Below are 17,289 nucleotides of genomic sequence, written 5' to 3' on the forward strand. Positions count from 1 at the left end.
ACAGTGTTCCAAATGGCAAAATTAAGTGGAATAAATTGTTAACTCCTTTATTTCACGTCCTAGCCAAATAGTGTCTTCGAAAGCGTTGTTGTACTTGTTAAGGGTTATTTTTATTTTACTGATTATCGCCACTTTTTTAATTAGATTCCGTGTAAAAATTATAAATAAATTGAAAGAAACGCGTCAAATTCAAATTGAGATATCTAAAAATAGACACCGTTAGACACGGAGATAATTTCAGAGAGTGTAGTTGAATGCGTATACTTTCAGGTGCATTGTTCGGTTTTACGTCAAAATGCGCCATTTTGAAAACATAGCAACATGAAAATAGGCTTAAAATCATTCAAAAATAGTAATAAACTCAATAAAAGGCTCAAAACATTTTGCTGTTTTCAGAAAAAGTGTGTAATTTTGTGTTATTAACAACTCTTCAGAACATAGTAGGCTAACCTTTTGAGCTATCACCAAAAAAGTGCTTTTTGCGACCATTTTTGAAAAATGGCGTATATCTCGAGTAAGCATAAGCATAGGTGCCCACCCGCAGTTGCTACTCCGTTATTGACCAGGACCTCCAGAAGTTACATCCACGAGCCGTGGAAGATGAGTGGGTGCTATCTTTCCTCGCTTCGCAACTTCTCAAAGGCCCCTATCATGCTGATCAATACCGGCGCCGGCCACGACCAGTGGTAGGGTCACGGGGAAGTGGATGGGAATGTTAGTCCGATACTTGAGTGAAAATCGCGTATATCTCGAGTAGATCAAGAACTAAATATTTGGCGTCTTCGACAAACTTTCATGAAATTTGCTCCTTTACAACTTTGCCGAAGACACCAAAGCGTCATCCAACAAAGTTAGATTTTGGTTGACACCCTGGAAGGTCGTCACCCTGTATGCTAATAACGATAGCCATTACAAGTATATCAACTCTTTCGAAGACACCATTTGGCTAGGACATCAAATAAAGGAGTTATCAATCTAATCCACTTAATTTTGCCATTCCGAACACTGTGCAATGTTCTACAAAGTTGTACATATAACAGACAAAACCCGATTTAATCCCACCTGGGGTGAGAAAGAGCCTTTCTTACTAAAGAATATAACAATGGTAGAACTTCTTTCAATTAATAACAACGACTTTGTTTATTTATAACGTCAGCACAAAATAAAGTCTTATGATGAAAGCAAAGTATTAGGATGATATTATGAGTATTATGAATGACATGATTTCCAAAAGAAATAAAAAACGCAATTTTCACCAAAAGAATATTTTTAATCGAAAAATATGTTTGTACGTTTGTAATCAAACAAGCGTTTATAACAAACGAGATCATAGCAAGCATCCCAACAACGCACACCGCGGTTTTGGTTTTCTAGTTTCGGTACGAGCCCTTTTGTGTGACTGTGTTGGTGTTTTGGTTCATCGTACCAGCGCACCAAGACTAGCAAAACCGAGGTACAAGTGAACCGCGTGTGCCGCACGGTGCATGGAAGCTAGCCATTCAGCTTCTACGAAAGTGACAGAGTCAGAGATAGCTATTTTTAACAACCGCACCACTACACACTCAATCGCGAGAACCTTAGGAAGAAAGCCATTGGAGTCGCCAGCATTGAACACTTTGAAAACGATATAAACGATGAAAAGCTTAGAAAGCTCCTATTGAAATCCAATGAACCCTGTTAAATAAACTTACGAAATGAAACAAAATGATTGTAGCCGGAAGAATGTCCTATATCACAAAGGTTTTTGCATAAACATTGGACAGTTACGCAAAAACGGACAGGGCAAAAGAAACCGAAAAGCTACGATATCTTACATATTGAAGGAAACATCGGTACACAAGCTACTACAAAATGAGTATAAGTCGAGCCAGCAAATATATGCGCCAGCATTCTCGCGCCAGTATTCGAAGCTCAACTTGACAACTTGTCGACTTGGCGACGAAGCGTCGAAAATCGATGCAGTGTGATTTTTTGACGATTTTTCCGATTAAAATTCATGCTGAATCGACATATTTACGAAGATGGAAATGACGTCCTGGCTTAAAGTAAAACCTATACCTTTCTTTAGTAAGAAAGGCAAAAAGTAAATCGTTCTAAAAATTGATCGGGATTGCCGATCGATGTCGAATTTGTTTCAGATGCTCACTCATGGTCTGTACTATGAATGTAGCAAGAAATTTTGAATAAAATCAGAAATGAAAAATGTTGGCGAAGGTCACCAGGTGGGCTTTTACCTTTTTTTAGGGATTTTTTTTCTTATGGTAGGTCAATCAAATGGCTCTAACTCCAGAACCATATTATGAATCTGGATGAAAATTTGGGAGGATGTAGGGCTCGAAAAATGCAAATTTTGAGATAAATAAAAGATATGAAAATGAAAAAAATTGACCATATTTTCATTTGAAAACTGTGTATTTTGTTGAAAAGTCTGGCCGCATCCGAAAACAGATGGATATTTCGAAATTTTCGCGCAACTCGCCCAGGTTCAGCACACTAGCTTTCATCTGCATTTAGAAGAATCGAAATCGGATATATGGGAGATGAGAACGGCGCGACACAAAATTTTGTAAAATTTTACCACAGACGAACATCACTCGACCTCCACGGAATTTATTTTCTTAAAATTCGAGGGTGTGAGATAGACGAGTTCTGTCAAGGTGAATCGATAGAGCGTCGAAAATCGATGCAGTGTGATTTTTTGACGATTTTTCCGATTAAAATTCATACTGAATCGACATATTTACGAAGATGGAAATGACGCAGTATCTTGAGAAGGGATTTACTGAACGATTTGGTGACTTTGGCAAAGTTGCAGGTTATGATTGGTACTAAAACAGGTACACGAAAAAACAATTTTTGTCAACACAAAAATTTCACAAAGGCTAGCATTTTTTAATATTGAAAATCAAAGGAATAGTTTCAAAGATGTCGAGAGTTAAGAGTTAATAAAAGAAAATGGAATGTGTACCATATTCTTCTGAATAGACGTTGTTTTGCTGAATTTAAAAATTAACTTTTTTTTACAGACATTAAATTTCGATATATATTCTATATTTTGAAAAATATTTGGCCCTTTAGAAATGTTAGTCTTAATTCAGAAATAAAAAAAATCGAAGAGATCATATAATTTCACAATGGTTTCATTTTTCAACATGAATAATTGTTGTATTGCAGCATGTTTCTTATACGGAATTTCATTTTCTTAACCAGGCATTCTAAAAAAACTTGTGTTTATCAATAAATTTAAAATGTAGAAATAATGAAAATAAAAATCAATTAAAAATCAGCGATTTATTAAATTACTTGTACTTCTTTCTGAATAGTCTTCAATACCTACAACGTTGCCGAAGATATCAAATCAATCTGATTTACGAATATTTTCGTACCATTTTAGTGTGGACAGCTGAATAAAAAAATACAAATAAAATCCTCTTCAAGGATTTCTCTGTTCAATCCTGTTCAACAACACAACTTTATTTCGCGGGGTTCATCCCCGCGCCCGTGGCACCCCCCTCTTTTTCTGAGATTTTTTGAAAAAGCTTATGTAAATATTAAAAGGAGTCAAATTGAAAAGCTGTCAAAAGAAAACTTATGGGAAATTAGACGAGCTTTATGGTAAAAATATTCACGAGACTGAAAAATCAAATCTGTCATGTAGAAATCGCCAAAAACCACCAAATAACCTATTTTTTCGACATTTTTATTTTTAAAACCGCTGTATCTTCACAAGGATTGGACATAGGACAATGGTCAACATGGAGACTTTTATGTAAAATTGACTGAGGAAGCGATTCTCACTATCGGTTTTTGAAAATTTTGACGTTTAGACCACTTTAAAAAAACAGTTTTAGCAAATGATTTTTGTAGGAGAGACATACCATCCTGTATTTTTCGTGAGTCTTTTTGTCACATTTTAGGCTAATTTTACAAAAATTTGAACGAAAAAAAATCGTGACATCACCTTTAAATTTAACTTTTAAACATAAAAATTGAAAATTCTCATAAAATCGGCGTGTATTTTTGTTCTAGTGTATTTTTTTTTTTTTTTTCAGAAAGCCCATCAAATTTCCTACAAGTTTGTCTTTGACCACTTTTTGGTACGATGCAACGGCTTCGAGATACAGTACTTGTTAAATTACAAAATACAAAAATATTTAAATAACTTACGTCCTTACGTGTGGGTCTCGTGGCGCAGGGGTAGCGGCTTCGGCTGCCGATCCCGATGATGCTATGAGACGCGGGTTCGATTCCCGCCTTATCCACTGAGCTTCTATCGGATGGTGAAGTAAAACGTCGGTCCCGGTTTCTCCTGTCTCGTCAGAGGCGCTGGAGCAGAAATCCCACGTTAGAGGAAGGCCATGCCCCGGGGGGCGTAGTGCCAATAGTTTCGTTTTTTTTTTCGTCCTTCTCAAATGTCATTTTTGAGTATAATTGGCTCCATATACACAAAAATGATTTATATAGGCCTAGGTTAACATGTCTAAAAAGTTTCATTGAAATCGGAGGAGTACCAGAAAAATTCCCGATTTGAGCTGGAATTACTCATACAATGTAACTCAATAACATAATTAAAAACGATAAAAATCAAAATAACAGAATAAGATTTTTAAGATTTCAATCTATGAAAGAACTTGAAATTACTTATTAAAACACTATTTACAAAAGTGTACAAGCTGTAACCTAAGCCATGAAATCAATCCCTCGTAACGCTTACGATAATTACTTTTCCCCTACATAACTGGATCCGGTTTAAATCCGGTAATTGGTCATGTTATTTAGTCGCTAACCATTGCTCTTTCTTCCCTTTTTCACCACCACCAGGTCATTCGATAGCCTCACGGAGGACCTGACGCGGCTGCTCGAGGACAGCGTGACGCTGACGGGCGCCATCCGCACCATCTACACCCTCGACGGCAAGAAGGTGGACAAGCTCGAGGACCTCGAGGACGGCAAATGCTACGTATGTTCCTGTAATAACGAAGGTTTCAAAAAGATAGACTACAACACCACCAACACCAGCATCGTGGCGGCGACCAAGAACACCAATAGACTGTCTAGGTGAGGCAGGAGGAGTTGGGTTTTTTTTTTGGAGATTGAGTTGATTAAATTTTGTGTTTTTTTTTTGCAGACTAATACGTCCAGTATCACCAATCAAAAATGGCTCCAACGGGACGACACCTCTCAAAGAAATCGCCTCCGTTGTGCATCCACGGATTGTGACCCTAATTAGAAACGGCGTGAAGCCCCGGAAGGTAGTAATGCCATTAGACGGAAATAAACGAACAACAAATTATCTCCTCCATTCTCCTTGTTGCTCCAGATTCTCCGGTTACTGCTGAACAAGCGCAACAGTCCCTCGTACGAGCACGTGCTCACGGCCATCACGCAGTGCGTCAAGCTGGACACGGGCTGCGTGCGGAAGGTGTTCACCCTGTCCGGGGTGCCGGTCCTAAAGTTGGCAGATTTCTTCGGCGAGGAGGATGTGTTTTTCGCGTACGGCAACGAGCGCGTCGGCAACGACGACTTCGAGCTGGAGACGGACGAGCGGAAGGCGGTCCAGGCCACGAAGAAAACGCTCCGAAGTAACACGACCCGGACGGGGCCGAAGCCCAAGATGCCCATCAAGAGCCACAACGACACGTTCGTGTGCGTGGACGAAACCGTGCTGAACGGGGTCATATCGCCGGACTCGCTGCCGCTGGAACTGCAGGCCAAGTACACGCTCGGGTCGATCATTGGTACGTACAGCTTTGCGCGAGGCACCTCCGGAGGTTGTTAAAACTTCTTCATTCCAGGTGACGGTAACTTTGCTGTTGTACTGAAACTAAAGGACAAATCAACGAACGTCGAGTACGCGCTCAAGATAATCGACAAATCCAAATGCTCTGGCAAGGTATTCCAAGTCCCATTGTTTCACCACCATCCCCAATACTAAGTCGCCTCCTTCTAGGGTCACTACCTCGCGGCGGAGATCCGCGTCATGAAGAAGCTCAACCACCCGTACATCATCCAGCTGGTGCAGGACATCGAGACGATAAACAACATGTACCTGGTGCTGGAGCTGGTGCGCGGTGGCGACCTGTTTGACGCCATCACCCGAGTCACGCGCTTCTCCGAGAACCAGTCCAAGGTGATGGTGAAGCACCTGGCGTCCGCCATGGCGTACATGCACGCGCTCAGCATCGTGCACCGCGACATCAAGCCGGAGAATTTGCTGGTGGGTTCTCTGACGCAGTTCAGGCGGTTGCTCAATACTAAGGTGGACTGAATCTCTTGCAGGTTGAACTGGACAAGGACGGCAACGTTGTGCTGCTGAAGCTCGGGGACTTTGGGCTGGCCTGCGAGGTTACCGAGCCACTGCTTTCGGTATGCGGGACGCCCACGTACGTGGCGCCGGAGATTCTCATGGAGACCGGTTACGGTGTTAAGGTTAGTTTGGCTTCTTTTTTTTCTTAATTAAACACCCACCCGAGGTGTTTGCATAAATTATGAAAGGATTTTTGGACCCCCTCCCCCGAGTAATACACCACTATTTAATTGAAATCACTTTATTATTGAATCCAGACCATTACCCTACCCTACCAACATCAGTTCAGGTTCTTGGCGCTTTTGGGGTGTAAGCACATCGTAAAGAAGCTACCCTAGTAGCAACAAGCATTACTAACAATCCTGTTCCTTAAACGAGATCGAGATCTACAAACTGACATGGTGGGCGCCGTTGGTGGAGGTTACGAAAATGGTCACTGCCCAGAAATTATATCTGAAAATCATCTTCAAGAAAATTCATGAGGTTTGAGCTGTCGCAAGACGGTTTTCGATTGAAATCGATAATTGGCCATACCCAGGAATCTGTTCCAATTCTTTTTTTTTTTACGGAAATGGTAAAATCTCAACGTATTTTTTACTCTCCAGATTGCATTCGACGTTGCACGCACACGCACAAAAGTAGTTTTTTTGACATAGTTCCGGAAATTCTGAGACACCTTCGTGGCCTTGTTCCAGTCCAACTTCAAAAACAAGAATATATTTTCTTTGAAATGCTTCTTGAAGTCCCATTTAAACGCGTGTTTATGAAAGACCGAAAGGGTCCAGATCGCAAAATTAAGTGGAAAATTCATTTTCCGAAAAATGGTAAAGTTTTGGAGCTGTCATGTCTTCAGAATAGTTGTTGCAAATGGAAAAAAGGGCAACTTTTGGTTTGGTTCAAATTAGGGTGGTTCACAATTAGGGTGATTTTGAAAATCTAACTTTTTAGGAATATTTTTGAGAATTTTTTCGTCTTTTAAAAAGTTGTTGTGCTCGCCAATCCAAACAACTTTGTGTAGCGTAACGTCCGAGCGGGTGGAACATTGTATGAAAACACTTAAGTGCTAATAACTTTTGATAGGGTTGTCAGATCTTCGATGTTTTAGGCTCATTTGAAAGGTCATTCAATTACAGTAGTTGTTCGGTAACTGGGCTGAAAACATAGCCCAGTCACCGAATGTTGCTGGATAACTGGGCTGAACCAAAAATAACGAGGGCACCACCGTTGCATAATATTTTCCAGATGAAATATAAAAATAAAAGTTACTTAAATTATTTACAATACTTACTTGCAATACTTACTTTTCTTTAATTGTAACAATTATCTAACTAACGACGGGTCGCATAAGGGACCAGGACACCATTTTCATTGAAATATCTGAGATCCGGCCTCCAAAAAGTGTATAAATAACACTTAAGTGCTAATAATTTTTGATAGGGTTGTCAGATCTTCAATGTTTTAGGCTCATTGGAAAGGCCTCTTTAATACCTTTCTGACGATGTATAACATTAAAGGTTTTCTTGCAAAAACCACCCTTTTTACAATTTTCCGGACTTCCACCAAAATCGTTTTTTTAGCATAACTTTTGAAGTACTTAACTAAATTTGCTGTTTTTAAATAGGGACCTCAAGACGGATCGAATGAGACTAATACGATCAAAATCCGTTCATCCTGTCCGGAGATAATCGAGTGACTTTTTTTTGTCCACCCACCTACACACATCCACACAGACATTTGCTCAGAACATGATTCTGAGTCGATATGTATACGTGAAGGTGGGTCTACGAGGTCGGATTAATAAGTCTATTTTTCGAGTGATTTTATAGCCTTTCCTCAGTAAGGTGAGGAAGGCAAAAATAATTTTTTTGACACATTGGGTCAATTTCGAGGGCAGATTCAGCGGGCAAAATAACTTAGAAAAACATATAGTTGGACAAATTTTGAATTTCGTTAAAAATTAGACACTTTCAAATGACGATATCTCGAGTTTAAAGAAAAATACCCCTGATTTTTTTCAGAGTTCGTAGTGCTCCTCTTTTGAATGCAATGCCTTTTCGAGATTTTTGAGTTTTAAATTTGCATTTTTTTACATCAAAATAGCTGTAACTTTTGACCCTTAAGTCCAAATTGACTTGTCAAAAAATAAATATGTTCGATTTTTAGAGTTATAAAAGTGTCTCAAACATCACTTTTCTCTAAAACTAAAATTGTGATGTCTTCGATAAAGTTGCTTGGATTCATTTACCAACTTATCACCTTTCTTTTGCTACGTAGCTAGCTTAAATTGGTTCAACCGTTCTACAGATATGTTTTTTTTAAATGTGGTTTTTACGAAAATCGTCGAAAACTCATTTTTGTTAGATCGTCCTATTCCAGCTAGAATTACCTTAATCGCAAAACCAAAAATAAAAATGCGGATCTAATTATTTTGACCAAGGAACTTCCACGCCAGATTTGAGCCAAATGAGAGCCTTTTTTTGATTTGGACTATGCTGATTTGACATGGAATCGATTCAAAGACTCGTCTAAAAGATTTTGTATGCATGGCAAAGGCCTATTTTCTGGAAGTTTGGTTAAAAAAATGATTATTTAATAGCCAGTACTCAGCCCATTCCGTTCTAAGATATCGTGGCGCCTGTAAAAAAGCTGCGTGTTTCGAAAAAAAAAACTTTCTGTAAGTTTGACAGTTCACATCACGCTTGGAAGGAGAATAAATTGGAAGAGAGAGGGAATAGAGAGAAGGGAGAAAGAATAGATAAGGGAGAAAAAATAGAAATGAGAAAAGAGATAGTTGAAAAGAAAGGTGAAACGATTGAAAGACAAAAAGTAAATAGACAAGAAAAAAAGGGAGATAGAGAATTGAAAATGAAAAGAGAGAAAGAAAAGAATAGGAATTCAGTTCAGATTCGATTAACATATGATTTGTATGTTTATCACGAACATATTAAAATCGTGTTTTTTACTTTTAACATCCAATTCAAATCCCATTTTATAGTCGATATAGTCGACCGCCTATTAAATTAGTTTGGGATCTTACTTAAGCTCCACATTCAAATATAAAAGAACCTTTTTTCGGATAATCGAGCCTAGACTATAAAAGAGATTAGTGAGGAGAAAGAAAAAGAATTACTAGGAAGAGATGAGAGGTATAAATAATTAAGAAGAGAGAAAAAGGGTAGAGAGGAAAGATGATAGTGATAACACAAAACAAAAAAAAAGAGTATTGAAAGACATGAAAAGGAATAAAAAGGAAAACAAAAATTAGTGGATGGAAAATAACAAAAAAAAAAAGAAATGAACAGAATAAAAACTTAAGAAGATGGAAAATTATACAGAAATATTTAAAAACGATAGGATAAATTTACGTTAATACATATTTTTTAAAGGGGAGTACCGGCCCTTCGTCACGAAAAAATCGAAAAATTTACCGGAAAGTTGGCGAAGAATAAAAATAAAAATTAACACTTACACACATACTGAACATACCATTTCTTCCACAGATCGACGTCTGGGCGGCCGGCATCATCCTGTACATTCTGCTGTGCGGCTTCCCGCCGTTCGTGTCGCCGGACAACCAGCAGGAGCAGCTGTTTGACGCGATCCTCAACGGGTTCTTCGACTTCCCGGCACCGTACTGGAACAACATCGGGGACAGTGTGCGCGATCTGATCATCAACATGCTGCAGTCGGACCCGGAGCTGCGGTTCTCGAGCGAGGACATCCTGGACCATCCGTGGCTGACGAGTGACGTCGTGGACGACACGCGGGATCCCAACGGGTATCGGATCATATCCAATCTGGTCTACTAGGGGGATATATTGCTATTCCACACAAACACACTCACACCTCTCCTTCTTTCGTTTGGCCTAGTTTTAGTTGAACGCACACACCTTAGACACTTCTGTTATCTATTGATGATTTTTGGCTCGCCTCTGTAGCTCGCGCACAACTCCTTTTACTTTACACTCTTTGTGTTTAGACGGTAGAAATATCATATTATTTTCTGTGATTATTTAAAAGCATTGAACTTCGCAATTTTCCTGTAGCTTTCTGTACTGCGCGTTACGTTTAGTTGCAACATTAGGTAGAACCAACCGAATAGTGTACATATATAGCATGGAAAAATAGTCGATCCCCTGTCTCTTTCCCACCCTCACCCTCTCTGTGTTGTTATCTCTAGATTATTCAAATTATTGTGTTTTTTTGTCTCTTCCCAATAATTTTGTCTCTCCAAACTTCTTATTCCATATCAAGTACGGCATGAATGTGAAAAACAAGCGTGTGAATGAAACGTACTGCGAGGATGAAGCGCGCGCCCGGAACACTTTCGGAACACACTCAGTTTAGTGAAGACAGAGAACGCCAAAAAAAGTGAGTGAATATCATTGTTTGACGACGACGACGACGACCGTGAACCGTGTCGTGACGGTTTTGTGGCATCGAATTCCAAAACTCTATTTAATTAATCAACACAAAATGAAGCTGCATAATTATACACTACCCACTTCTGTCCCCCTCCTCCGCCCCCCCCCCAAAACCAACTTTTGTAAATAGACATTTTAAGATATTCTTAAACCAAGCAACTGCTGCTTAGAGCTACTGTGTAACTATTAAGAAAACAACAAGAATCACACAAACACACATGATTGGTATTATTTGTCCTGATTATCATGAACTACTAGCGAGAGAACGAGACGACAAGGATAATCACGTTTTGCAGATGTTTTATTCGATTGGAATAACGTAAGCAAGCTTATTTAATTAGTTTAGTTGATGGTTAGCTCAATTGTTGGCGCGTCGAAATTAGTCCCGCACACACACACACACCAGAAGCGTCGCGAAAGCAAGAATCAATTCCTATTTATTACCCTTCTTTGAATTGTGACTATTTTGTTTCGTTTTTTTTTTTCCTTTTTGTTTTTCGTATGAGTAAGAGTCACCCCCAAAAACATAACCTTCCTGGAAGATGAAATAAGCACCGCGTGTTGAAAAGAAAAGATAGAAAACTGTTTATTGATAGTGTAACTTTTTTTTCGTTTTCCTGTTTGTTTAAGTTTGATTAAGTTAATGCATTCGCACCGAGAAGTAACCGCGAGAGAGAAAGAGATAAATAATTAAGTAATACAATCAGAGTCGAATGATGGAACGTTACACTCCTACACACAAAACACCCATAAACACAGACACACGAACACATTCTAGAGATTAAGGCGAGAGGAAAATTATTATTGTGAACAGGAGAGGAAATGTCCGAAAATTTGACGATCAGAGCTAGTTTGGTTTATAAATTATGATAGAGCGAAAGAGAATACACACACATTATACACAACAAGCCTGCCTACAAATGTTTGGTTTATTGGTTTCATTACGAATTCTTTCGAAAACTCCCTCATTTAATACCAGGATGACTCACTCTCACGCACACTTGCCCTCCAACAATGTTTGTTTTCTTAAAAAAAGATTGCCTTGACCTTTTACTTTAAATTAAAATATGATCAATTGTTTACTTACTTACTGCTGGAACAACCCCCGATGTCGCCTGACCCCAGCTGTCTTCAGATGCTTTGTCGTCTCACTCGGTTCTGGCTTCTCTAAAATTCCGATACTTTCCAGATCTTCCTTCACTTTGTTTAACCACCTTGCCACCTACGCCGCCAAAGATCGTCCTAAGCACTCGCCGTTCGAAAACTTCAAGCGTTTGCAGGTCCTCCTCGAGCATCTTCCACGTCTCGGGCCCGTAGAGAACGACCGTTCAGTCACGAAATATTCTAGCAGAACTGGTTCTGCCAGAATCCTGCTAGAACGGTGGAACATTTTTGCTAGAATGCTGTAAGAATATCCAGCTCTGCAAGAACTTTGCTAGAATCCTGCTAGAACGTCGTGACTGGCCGGTCTTATCAGCGTTTCGTACATGGTGTAGACCTTAGGGTCTTGTGAAGTCCTCAGTAGGCATGACTACCGGTGATGATGCGCCTCCGAATTTCCCTGTTGCAGTTGTTGTCCAACGTCACCAACGATCCGCGGTACACAAACTGCTCCACGACCTCGAACTCGTCACCGTTGATCGTCACGCTTGGACCTATGCGAGCCCTAAGGGACTCGGTTCCTCCTGCCAGCAGATACTTCGTCTTCGCCACATTCACCTTCAATCCAACCTTCTCCGCTTCCCGCTTCAACACAGTGTACTTCCTAGCACCTTTCTCGAACGTTCTGCCGACAATGTCCATGTCGTCAGCATAGCAGATGAACTGGCTGGACCTCATAACACCTTCAAGCCCAATGTTGAAACAGAGGCCGGAGATACCGTCGCCTTGTCGCAGTCATGGAAATCGCATCCGAAATGCCCCGTCTTTGTTCCCACGGGTGTTATGCAGCAGCTACTTGTCCCACGCTGCTTTCTTGTGGTCTACAATTGTTGTAACTGTTGCTAAGCTACAGTGAAAGACAGTTTGTTGGGTGGCCGGGAACGAACTGTGCTTAGAGTGCTGGTAGTGGGCATGGCATACTACATCTCCCCCTTTAGGAGATTTGGCGGACGGCCAATCTTCCTGCTACTGAACTGCTTCACCAGTTTCTGGTTGTAGCCGTTTCCGATCGCATCGCAGTGGCCAAGCCTGGTGTGGTCCACGATCGACGCTTGACGGCTCGAGATGATTCAGGCGATGTTTGTGGGATGATATGGGAACCTCGTAGAGATTTTTTAGATCTCTTGCAGCCGTTTGAGAGATGCGATGCATAAAATACGTTGAAAGCTTCCGGAATGTCCGCAGGGCCATCAACCAAGGACAAGCATCCATATGACCGGCTTAGGGGCAGGAACTGGTATCGGCAAGCTTGATGGCGTCGCTCGATGCCAGGGACGGACAATGATCGGGTTCGGGAACACTGTCGGCATGACGGCCTCGTTGTCTTGCGGATTGTGCGTGCGAGCGCTGTGTCCAAGCAGTTCCGAGGATGCTTCCAGGTTCTTGGCACGCAGAACTGTCTTGCAGCATCCAAGCGATTCGTGGTGTTGATCCGGATTCATGACACACAGCGTGGTGTCGGAAGCAGTATCCAGCTGCACCGGTACGGTCGTCCCGTTGAGCGCCATGCGGATATGCTTCTTCTCCTGCTTCAGGTCCGTCTGCACGACCTGCTTGAGGTCGTCGGCACGACCTGCTTGAGGTTGGCCACTCGGTGGCGCTCTTTCGTAGCGTGGTTCTCCGGTGCGCTAGATTCGGCTTTACAAGGAGCGCGTCCAGCCTGAGGATAACTTGCCGAAGATCCAAGTCGGACATTTTCCTGGGGGGCTTGAGTTGACAAAACTTCGAGAACATTCCAGGAAAATTTTCTTCTCCTCGTCGCCAAGCTACAGTGAAAGACAGTTTTTTGAGTAACTGTGGTTTATTACGTACGACTTGTTGGGTGGCCGGGAGCGAACTCTGCTTAGAGTACTGGTAGCATGGCCTACTACAATAATCGTCAAAAAAAATGATTTTGTTCTGCAACCGATTTGACTGAAAATTTCACCAGGGTCATGTTTTTAACCAAAAAGAAGCCTACTTTGATTGAAAACTGTTTTTGTTTTTTTTTAGTTTACAAAAAAAGAAAGACATTGTTGTTCGAACACTTTGTTTAGCAGCCGTTCAATTCGTTTACTTCTCAGTAGCATGTCCCATTTTGAGGTCATGTCGAGGAATTCTAGGTGCTGATATATTATTATGCTAGGTGCTCCGGGACCCTCTGGGATGGGACATTGTATTTCCACAAATGCCCTGGACACTATTTGCCATGGTTATAGCGCCACAACTTGCTCTCAGTTGGTGATATAAGATAATGAGAATTTTTGAAAAAAAAAAAACATTGTAATAAGGGGGAAATATTTTTTCTCCCATCCTTTCTTCGATTAACTGAAAAAAGTCACTCTTTTTAACACATTTTCTAAAATCACTCGGAATCAATACACAAAATGTTTTATTTAGGTTTATACTGTGTTCAAATGATAAGTTTTTGGCTTCTCCCAGACGGATTTATGTCGAAAAATCGCATTTTTTGAAACTTTTTTTTCAGAAATGCTCATTAGGGTGGCCCACATCCGGGCTCACTCGAGGCTACCCCCTGAAATGGTCCATAACTAGGCTAAATTCCAAATTTGCGCTCATTCTGACCACGGGAACCCCTCCCTCTAATCGCTTGAAGTTTGTATGGGGAAAATCGTCAAAATGTATGGAGAAAAGCAACTGTTGCAGTTTTTTACCTGTGGAGGACGCGCAAAAACGGTCCTTTTCGAAAGCTAATAAAAATCCTAAAAATATGGTGTCTTCGGGAAAGTTGTTCAAAATATAATGGAGGTCCTACATCTGAGAATTGATAAAGATTGAACGACTATTGCGTCCTCCACAGGTAAGAAACTAACACTTTTGCTTTTTTCAATACATTTTGAACGAAACTCTAGATCAAAAAAACTAACTCAAAAGAACTAGATATGTGTAATACACATTATGTGTATGTTGCAACGTCGTTTAATTAGTAGGCCTTGCTTGATAATTCTGAGAAATTTTGAAAATTGGCACTTTTTTGCCTTCTTCTTTTGGAAAAAAGGCTTTTTTCAGAAATCTTAAAAAATCGTGTCCGGCGAGGAATCGCCCCAGAAAAAATCCTATTACTAATTTGAAGGTTATGATGCGCTCTTTCGATTGAATTTTGGCCCGAAACCCGGAACTCAAAGCTTGATTTTTGAGAGCTCTTTTTCTGAAATACTTGTGCGATGTCTGTATCCGCTCTCAAAAATTTGTGTCTTCCAACATTGGAAAACCACTCGTAAAACCCTCAATTTTTATATTTCAGATTTATATCCGTGGGGTCGGAGACGAACATTTTATTTTTTGATTCACAATTTTCGACCAGTAAATGTGGTCAAAGCCATTTTTAAAGGTATTTTTTGGACTATTTTACAGATAACACTATCAAATTAAAAGAATTCAATTTCAAACAAAAAGCCATTCGAAAGCATGGGCCATAAAAAGGTTGGGCCCAAAATTTAAAGCTTTTCCAAAATATATTTCCAGAGATATAGCCATATTAGTGTTTTTCGTCTTATTTTTACCCTATTTTTCCCCATTAAATTTTTGGTTTTATACAGAATCATATACTGAACTGGGTGATGAATAGAGCGAATGCGTAACGTGATTTCCGAATGATCCCACTTTGTTTACATCTACAAATTAGGAAGCTGTTCAAGCACAAGCATGACTTTTTTCTTACTGATAAATGAGTTGTTTTATGTTAAGTTGTTTGTGTTTCATTTTGGTTAGTTTTTGATATTTTTTGCTGGAAAATTGTGTGTATGTGAATCAAATCAAGATTAAGACAGCTTCTGGATGGATATAACCGCATCGACTCCATAAACAATTTCAATTCACAATTTTTGAAAAATGACGATCTCGCCTTCAACTTTGTAAAGAATTTTTAACTTCAATTTCAGGTCCTCAAAAGCCAACAAAAAATCATTCTTGAACAAAAAAACTTTTTTTGTTAAATGATCGATAACAATACTCTCTACTTCTAGCGAACAGTAAATTGGTTCCACTTTGACAGTTCAAAATTGAGGCCGTTTTGCGAACCACTATTCAGCACCCAGATACTGAACATCAAATTCGAAGTCCCAGCTCGTTCTCGCTCGAAAGATCGACAAGTCGTCAAGTCGAAGCATAAACGTCAGCACGTGAAAGTGTTCTTTCTGGCTTCTCATAATAGATCGACAAAGTGCAATATCGATACATTTTTTTTTAAGTTAATCATAGACTAACATTAAAGACTGGGTACCCTTTTTTTCTAATAATGTCAATCCAATAAGTTTTCCTTAATTAAATTTTAATACCTTGCGACCCATAATGTACCTCTGAAATTAAAAAAAAAAATGCATTCGAGATTTTGTCTAAAAAGGTTCGAAGCTTTAGGTCAAATTCTCAGTGGCTGGTATCATTATGTTTCTGAAAAATAATTGCACCAATATATTTTTCGGAGTTTTATCATTTAGTAAGAAAGGCTCTATTTCACTTCTGGTGATATTAAATCGGGGTTTTCTCACTAAAGCTCAAATAGCTCGCCTCTGGAGTGTCGAAATTGCATTTTCCAAGAGAAAAAAAAAATATGAAAATTCCTACTAGCTGCATGTATTAGTTTTACTGGGAAAAATGGGCTTCCCTTGGACTACCACAAATTAAATGAGCATTTCTGAAAAAAAAAGTTTTGAAAAATGTGATTTTTTCGACATCTGTCTGGTAGAAGTCAAAAACTTAAATTTTGTTCAAATATTGATCTATGGTCCAAACCCTATCATTTGAGCACAATTTAAACCTAAATAAAACAGTTTGTGTATTGATACCGAATGATTTCAGAAAATTTGTTCAAAAAAGTTATTTTCAGTAAACCAAAGAGGGGTGCGATAAAGTATTTTATTATTTTTTCTTGTCTAAGAAAACATTGTTCCTAACAGCATAATCTATCATTGAAGACGTGAGCCCCTAGGATTCCTCGACATGACCTCAAAATGGGACAGGCTACTTCACAGCCATCACATAACAGTTTACGGAGCAGTTCAGAACACTAGCTGCTAATTAGGTTCCCATTGAGTGATAATTTGCATGTGTCTCGAAGGAGGAACACTGAACACGAACAACAACAATCAAGACATAATCAGAAAAGAAAAAAAAACTGTTTAGCTTTTGCTAAATAGAAAAATTGTTACAACCGACACACAAATTAAAATCTATGCAGCTTACTGACAGGACCAGCAACAGCAATTGTGAGTGAAAATTTGAATGAAAGCCATCGAGTGTCAATTATTGCTAAACAAAACAAACTGTAGGAATTTTCGCTTTTGTCGCAAAGCTTGAGATTGCAATTCAGCTTCAAAAACAGTTAAGAAACAGCATAGGACAATAATCATGAAACGAAACACACTCTCTTCAAGCTTCAAATCAAAGCCACTTCATCGC

At 39.6% G+C, this 17,289-nt stretch overlaps 1 protein-coding gene across 3 annotated transcripts in view; it reads left to right on the forward strand.

Moving 5' to 3' along the window:
* The window catches only part of LOC6038937 (serine/threonine-protein kinase GL21140), a 103,495-nt gene extending 91,843 nt beyond the window's left edge, over nt 1–11,652 (forward strand). For 2 of the 3 annotated variants that reach the window (XM_038252314.1, XM_038252312.1), the window contains exons 3-9: nt 4,822–5,058; nt 5,129–5,252; nt 5,321–5,738; nt 5,796–5,893; nt 5,951–6,217; nt 6,280–6,429; nt 9,808–10,326. In XM_038252314.1, the coding sequence (XP_038108242.1) occupies nt 4,822–5,058; nt 5,129–5,252; nt 5,321–5,738; nt 5,796–5,893; nt 5,951–6,217; nt 6,280–6,429; nt 9,808–10,116 (1,603 nt within the window). In that variant the 3' untranslated portion in view covers nt 10,117–10,326. Of the gene's footprint in view, nt 1–4,821; nt 5,059–5,128; nt 5,253–5,320; nt 5,739–5,795; nt 5,894–5,950; nt 6,218–6,279; nt 6,430–9,807; nt 10,327–10,561 lie in introns of those variants that run through there. The other variant, XM_038252313.1, reaches the window with a different exon arrangement.
* The last annotated feature ends 5,637 nt before the right edge of the window (nt 11,653–17,289 follow it).

Source organism: Culex quinquefasciatus, chromosome 2 (genome assembly GCF_015732765.1).
Source record: "Culex quinquefasciatus strain JHB chromosome 2, VPISU_Cqui_1.0_pri_paternal, whole genome shotgun sequence".
NCBI lineage: Eukaryota > Metazoa > Arthropoda > Insecta > Diptera > Culicidae > Culex > Culex quinquefasciatus.